Raw genomic sequence first — 7,764 nt, 5'->3', positions numbered from 1 at the left:
TCTCATTAATTGTGAAGGGTTTACACAAATACATAGGTTCAAGCTCTGGTTTAGTGAGTTCTAGCGAATAGTTTAGTACAAAATGACATTAGAAATTATTGTGGGAGAATGATCCCTATTTATAGAAGAGAGTTTCTAGTTTTGTTCTAATATTGACACGTGTCGTGTTGTTATTGGCTTCTGATGTTGACACGTGTCGCGCTGTGATTGGCTTCTGATGTCGACACGTATCGCATTGTGATTGGCCTTCTGGTTGAAGGGAAACTCTTCTGGGTCCTTACGGTATAACGTTGACCGGTGCTCAGTAGTTTCGGAATTGGTCAAGTATGGTACAAACATTGTTCATATTTCTTCGCCATATATAAATGGAAATGACGATGCAGGCCAGAAAAATCACACTTAAAAGCATCGCTACAATTATCAGGGACAATGGCAATTTTCTTCTCGTATGCTCTTCTTTTGGTGGCCCTAGAAGATGACCTTCTGCAAGAAAGAAAAGAAAATATTTTTTATTGTCATATAATCATTTTTACTGTATTGTAAAATGTAAAACGATTCTGCAGCACTCGTATCAACATAAAAATTTGATTTGCAAGATGGCACATGCATGACCGAAATTTTATACCTAACATGATATTCTCACCTTGAGTACATCTTAATAACAAGTCATTCCATCGAAAATTGGTTTCGCACAGGCATCTTTTCTTTCCATCTCGTGCACGCTTGCAAATTGAATGTGCCCAATCCCTGCAGTCTGCAGATGTTGTGCAGGTTGGTTCCATTGGTAGCTCCCAACCCATCTCCACTACTTTAGGACCTCCGGATGACAGTACTTCAGAACTAAAATTACCCGGGTCAGCATTACCTGGACTGATTACTTTAAATGGAAACGATGGATTGATCTGCTTAGCCGCTCTGTTTCTAGGATCACTGTTATCTACATTTTCGGTATGGAAGCCTTGGATGAAAAATCTCTGGGTACTTGAGTTTATGCTAATAACTCTAAACAAGGCGTCATTCGGTCCCACAAAGCTAACCTGACCTGTGAAGTAGTTGCACTTGAAACGGAAGTACAAAGGGTCACCGCAACCCAGTCTTGTGCTCAGGGGATAAGGGATGATGGTTGTGCCGCAAGGCTTGCAGTCTCTTACAGTTGATTCTGCACAAGGTGTAATTAATTGACTGTCATAACGAGCTAAGCAATTATCACTACCTCATTTATGTTCACATCGAATAATCTCATGCTTTTGCAATTATGTTCAAAAAGGTTAACCCCGCTTATAATCAAAGGTAAATGGAATCATGCTAATTGAAACTATATACATGTAATGATGTAAGGAATAGCGTGAAACAACAGAAAGCATAAAGATAAAACTCATGTAACTAAAGTTCTTTCTCAGTTCTACTTTTTCGCTGGAAAATGGTTTGATCATCTAATTCACAAAAAACAAAAACAAAAAAAAAAATATATATATATATATCTGCCATCCACACATTCACTTAATAGTTTCTGAGAACTTCAGAGGAAGAATACCTAAATCAGACAACGCAACACGAACACAGAGGTCTTGGCCCATATTGTTATACTCTTCTTCAAGATTATTTAGATCTCCCACGTTCCATATTCTGCACAATGAAGTACTCGCTTCCCTTCGATAACTATTGTTTTCAGATTTAGCATATGAATAAGCCTTGCACCGGCACCTATTTAAGCACACGTTCCTGCATTCTGTTTCATTGTCAACGTTGATTTCTGAATCTGGGTTTCCCACTTTCATCTTCTTCAAGCTCAAGAAGGTATCATTCTTGTTGCATAATGCGGACTTTCTTGCGCATCCATCTGAAAAGTCTCCAGAATTCCACTTCTCTAGATACAGGGGTTTGAAACCTGGCAAACATTTGCTCAGAAACGGCATATTATTATCATTGCAGCTGCCAAAGTTTCCGCAAGCATTAAGCACACTGCATTCATCTCTTGGCGCTGACCAATTCAAATTCCACTGCTTTGTGTATTCAATCCACCTCAGAAACTGTATCTCTCCAGTAATGTTAATCACCAACCTTGTATATTTGTATTCTGATTGTGGCGGAATTGCTATATTTTTATAAGAGTTTTGACTCGGAGAACCGAAAATCTTGGGGTAATTTCTTTCAACATATTTCTTGCTGAAATTTGATAGTAAGTAAGTAACCGCAGGAAGCATTTGATCAAAGCTGTAAAATGCATCAGTTGCCCGTTCTCCGCCTTTCCAGTACAGAATCGATTCTAAATCTGATTTTGATTTTGTGATGACATACTGGTCCTCTCCAACTGGATCTTTTTTGAAGATGAATTGCCCGCTTTTCGGGTCATCTTCGCCTCTCCATGAAGTCAACACCAAGCTTTTATCCATTAACATCCCAGGAATGAATGTATCGGTTGGACTTTGAAAGCTCTGCCACAGAATATTCACTGCCAACTTATCATGACCACTGCTTAGAACAAGGTTCCCGGAATCCATGAGCGTCACAGTCTGCGTCAAAGACTCGGATGTTTCAACCTCCGTTGACCAGTACCTCTTTCCAGCAGCATCCAACACATGGAGGTTACCATCTTGGAGTGCAAGACTTCCATTACCAGTGGAATTGTCAACTGGCTTTTCTCTGTTGGCAACCCATACCACTGTCCTCGGACTCGGTTGGTGATACCATATGCCAACATATCTTTGAGTCCCTTCAGGTGAAGGGCTAAAGAATCCGAGTTCAAATCTTCCACCAGACGAAACAAGAGTTTCTGATTCAACACCGTCGGTAATTGGAGTGTCGTATGTTACTGTATCTCTAGCACAGCAAAATGGGTGAGATGAGCACAACAAGACCGCTACTGCATAAGAAACGAAGATGGAAAACAGCATGCGATTCGCAAACCATGTAACGACGTAATTTGATCTTGTTAACCTCCCTCTGAGAAACATCATTAAGGAGGCTACTGCGCATTTATCAAGAAGTACCTAAGGCATTACCTACTTGCAAAAACAGAAAGCTCTCTTAGACTGGAAATTTTGTCCCATAAGCCATTTTACTAAAACAGATTAACAGCAGATTGGCAACTTAATTAACAAATATCGTAGAGAATGATAAATTTACGTACCGGCCGGCGGCCAGAGCAGAAAATGTTGATCCTGTAGCAACCACTCAATGCTGGGGTGAAGAGTAGTTGGCCCAATGTGGAGGGTCAAGGTCGTCGAGTTCTGTACATTTCATCTTTTCTTTGTGTCCCCATATACACATATATATATATAGACAGAGCTCAATGATAGAAAAGTAGCCAATGCAAGTTATGGTACCCAAAAAGAAAGCAGCTGGCGCAAAGTTATTCCTTCTGAAGAATAAATTTCCTTTCAATTCTCAGTGCGCCTTGAGGGGTAAAGGTGGGATTTTGAAAAATTTTGGCGGCAACGATAGTTATGTTTGTCTGGGCTTCAGCAGTGCAGGTTTGAACCCAACTGTTGGCAACATTAACCTTTGGGCTTTGAATTTGGCCCAATAGTTTTGTGGTTGTGAAGTCGCTTGTTTAGCCCATACACAATATTTGTGATTTGTGGTCTTAGGGAGAACTCTTTGAAACAAGCAGAGAGAGAAATTATATAGGAACAAATCAATTGGCCATATAATTAACAGAGAAATGTTAAGGAGAACTTTTCAAAGTAGGTCTCTTTATAGTTTTTGACACCAGTTTAATGTCAATTCTCATGAATACATTATTAAATATTGTGCAAAAAACATGAGGTGACAAAGAGTCCAGTAGAGTTCCACTTTTGAGAGTTTCCTTAGTATTTTTCTAGTTAATATGATTTCTTACTTTTTTTACGTATTGAATTATGAATTCTCACTTTCTCTAAATAAATATGTCACTAGTTTAAAATTGTTCGTGTAATACATTATTAATTGTAATACGAGACTCACATACTTTATAATTTCAGGAGTGTTACTAAATAAAGTGGAATATAAATTGAAAAATTCCTAAAAACCATGAAAAACCAAAATCAAAATGAACAAAATCCCTCTAAAAAATAAAATAAAATTGTTCATGTTTTAACCCCTCGTTGACCAGTAACTCTTGAAGGTTACAGTCTTGGAGTGCAAGAAATGTGGTTCTAGTTGAATTGAGAACTGGGGGTTCTCTGTTGGCAACTCATACCGCTGTCGTCGGACCCAATTGGGGATACCATATACCAACATATCTTCTATCATCGAGGTCAGCTGACAAAGCTTACTAACACAAAAAATTACGTTGAACCCGAATATGGATTCTTAGCTGTACTTGTTGGAATTGAAAAGTTTACTAACTCAACACCAAAATATGTGGGTGATAAGTTTACAAACTCTATCACACCTCTCACTTTGCACTCTCAATAAAATTGGACAAACAAAAGGAAAGAAGTAGCAAGCTTGGTGATAACAAACACTTTGAAATATTAGAAGAGTTTACAACTCTTAAAGCTTACAAGCTGAAAATGAGAATGGGATTGGAATGGATGATTCTAAAGCCTAGCAAGAAGGCCTATTTATACAAAACAGAAATTGATAAACAATACAACAACACATACAATGAATGATGGTGTTTACCATCTTTCCACTCTTTCAAACACATGCAGCAACTTTGGATAGTTGGCACACACATACATTGCATCCTTCCAATTTGCAAACACAACCTTTCGGCTAGCACACAGCATGGCAGCACACAGCTGCTGTCTTTCAACACACTTTCAGCTGGCACATGGAGAAAACTTTAGTCTTTGCAGTTGCAGCAAGTGTGAATACAACCTGTAAAGAAACTAACAGCTAGCAGCTGCCATTTACAACCTGTTTTGATTTGAATTTCCAACACACCTCCTCAAATTAAAACGCCTTTATCCCTAGCATTTCACGTAGCAACTTGAATGGCTCAACTGGCAGTGGCTTAGTGAAGATATCTGCCACTTGTTCCTTCGTGTGACAATAGACAAGCTCAATTGTCTTTTGCTTCACATGATCCCTCAAAAAATGGAACCTGGTATCGATGTGCTTACTCCTTCCATGTTGGACTGGATTCCTAGCAAGCTTGATAGCTGAGATGTTATCCACATGAATCACAGTCGATTCCACTTGTGGATGACACACTGACTTCAACAGATTTCTTAACCAAATTGCCTCACACACGGTTGAGGCTACAGCAACGTACTCGGCTTCACACGATGACAAAGCAACAATTGATTGCTTCTTTGAAGTCCATGAGAAAGCTGTTGATCCTAGAAAAAACACATAGCCAGTTGTGCTTTTCCTTTCATCTTGGTCACCTCCCCAATCACTATCTGAATAACCAAATAATTTTGCATCTTCACCAAAATTATAAAACAGACCATAGTTTAGAGTACCTCTTATGTACCTCAAAATTCTCTTGGCGGCCAGCCAATGAGACTCCTTTGGTGTTTCCATGTATCGACTCACGAGTCCAACACCATAAACTATATCAGGTCTTGTGATTGTAAGGTACCTTAGGCTTCCAACCAAGCTTTTGTACACGGTTGAGTTTACAAACTCACATTCTCCTTCCTTGGACAGCTTCAATCCAGTTGCAACTGGAGTGTTGACAATATTGCACTTATCCATATTGAATTTCTCCAATATATCTCTCATGTACTTTTGTTGAGAGATGTAGATACCGTCACTTTCTTGCTTCACCTCTATGCCAAGAAAGTATGACATTAATCCATTGTCAGCCATCTCGAATTCACTGAACATGGATTTCGTGAACTCACAGAACATTGCTTCATTGTTTCCTGTAAACAACAAGTCATTTACATAGAGACAAATAATTAAGAACTCCCCTTTTGCACCATTCTTCATGTAAACTGAATGCTCGTATGGACATTTCTGAAATCCATTTTGGTGAAGGTAGTTGTCAATCCTTGAGTTCCAAGCTCGTGGTGCTTGCTTAAGGCCATACAAAGCCTTCTTCAAACGATACACCTTATCTTCTTTTCCTTGTACTTGAAAGCCTTCTGGTTGTTCCACGTACACTTCTTCCTCAAGTACTCCATTAAGGAAGGCTGACTTGACATCTAGTTGATAAATTTTCCATTTATGATGAGCGGCAAGAGAGATTAGTAATCTTACCGTGTCAAGTCTTGCAACTGGAGCATAGACTTCATCATAGTCCACTCCATACTTCTGTTTGTAGCCCTTTGCTACAAGCCTTGATTTGTACCGATCCACACTCCCATCTGCAGTGCGTTTGATCTTGTATACCCACTTGACACCAATTGCCTTCTGATTTGGTGGGAGCTTTGTCAACTCCCAAGTGTCATTCTTCTCGATGGCATGGATTTCTTCCTCCATGGCTATTCTCCAACGATCTTCTTCCACAGCTTCATTGAATGAGAGAGGCTCGTGGTCTGCATACAAGCAGAAAAAGTTGGTTTCTTCTTCTTCTTCTTGTCCATATATTTCGGTGAGACTTCTTAGCCTCACTGGAGTTGAGGAGCTGCTTTCTTCACTAGATGTAGGACCACTCCTTGCAGTTCTGTGCAATGGAGTTGTTGTGGTTGTTTGAGCAGGTTGTTGCTCAACAGGTGGTACAACTTCCGGTTCTTCAAAATCAGTGAAGACGATCTTCTCTTTACTGACTTCTTTGTTATTCCACTTCCATGCCTCTTCCTCACTGAAGATGACATCTCTACTAACCACTAGTTTGCCAGTTAGTGGGTTGTAGAGCTTGTATGCCTTGGACTCTTCATTATAGCCCACAAACACACACTTTTCACCTCGATCATCAAGCTTCCTTCTCTTGGCTTCTGGAACTTGAGCATATGCAACACACCCAAAAACTCTTAGGTGTGCAACACTCAGCTTGTATCCACTCCAAGCTTCTTGTGGTGTCATCCTCTTGACACTCTTTGTTGGACATCGATTCAACAAATAAATCGAACAAGCTACAGCTTCTCCCCACAATTCTTTTGGCAAATTCTTCTCCTTAAGCATGGGCCTTGTCATGTCAAGGATGGTTCGATTCTTTCTTTCGGCTATCCCATTTTGCTGTGGGGTATAGGCAGCAGTCAGTTGATGCCTAATTCCTTGCTCCTTGCAGTATACTTGGAAAGCATTGGAGGTGTACTCTCCACCTCTATCTGATCTCACAGCCACAAGCTTGTGGTTGCTTTCAGCCTCTGTGAGTGCCTTGAACTCCTTGAAGATTTTTAGGGCAGCCGACTTCTCCTTGAGAAAATAAACCCAAGTCTTCCTACTAAAATCATCAATGAAAGTAATAAAATACCTATTACCTCCATAAGACATAGGATCCAATGGACCACATATATCCGTGTGTACCATCTGCAGTGGTGCCTTTGCTCTCCATGTATCACCAACATGGAATGATAGTCGTGCTTGCTTGCCAAGCACACAACCTTCACATACTTGGCGTGTGACTTCAATCTGGGGTAGACCACGAACCATTCCTCCACTTGACAGCAACTTTAGGCCATTGAAATGAAGATGGCCAAATCGAAGATGCCATTTCCATGACTCATCTTCCATTACACCGATGTTGCAGCTTCCAATCTTTGTGTTCAAATTCAACGGGAACATCCGGTTCTTTGACATTCGAACACGTGCAATAAGCTTTCTCCTTGCATTCCTGAGAGTGAGAAGCATGTTCTCCATATGTATAATGTACCCATTCTGGAGCAGTTGACCAATGCTCAGAATGTTGCTCTTCATACCTAGTATGTAGTAGGTATCGGAGAT

General features: G+C 40.1%; 1 protein-coding gene across 1 annotated transcript; it reads right to left on the bottom strand.

Moving 5' to 3' along the window:
• Positions 1–301: 301 nt before the first annotated feature.
• Positions 302–2,966, bottom strand: LOC114827100 (G-type lectin S-receptor-like serine/threonine-protein kinase At4g03230). The gene is made up of 3 exons (XM_029108733.2): positions 1,535–2,966; positions 644–1,159; positions 302–483 (listed from the first exon to the last, which is right to left on the bottom strand). Exons 1-3 carry the CDS (start codon positions 2,955–2,957, stop codon positions 302–304), a joined length of 2,121 nt encoding a protein of 706 aa, XP_028964566.2. The 5' UTR covers positions 2,958–2,966.
• Between the last annotated feature and the right edge of the window lie 4,798 nt (positions 2,967–7,764).

The sequence above is a fragment of the Malus domestica genome, chromosome 09 (assembly GCF_042453785.1).
Source record: "Malus domestica chromosome 09, GDT2T_hap1".
In the NCBI taxonomy this organism is placed as follows: Eukaryota; Viridiplantae; Streptophyta; class Magnoliopsida; order Rosales; family Rosaceae; genus Malus; species Malus domestica.
The sequence above is the reverse complement of the archived record's forward strand: the minus strand, read 5'-3'. Positions and strand labels throughout refer to the sequence as shown.

What these genes read in the sequence shown, in the direction of transcription:
- LOC114827100 (XM_029108733.2), bottom strand. Translation starts at nt 2,957, where the DNA reads ATGATGTTTCTCAGAGGGAGGTTAACAAGATCAAATTACGTCGTTACA. An exon ending in TGTTGCGTTGTCTGATTTAG is followed by an intron (nt 1,160 to 1,534) that starts GTATTCTTCCTC and finishes CACCTTGTGCAG; the next exon opens with AATCAACTGTAAGAGACTGC. An exon ending in GTTATTAAGATGTACTCAAG is followed by an intron (nt 484 to 643) that starts GTGAGAATATCA and finishes TCTTTCTTGCAG; the next exon opens with AAGGTCATCTTCTAGGGCCA.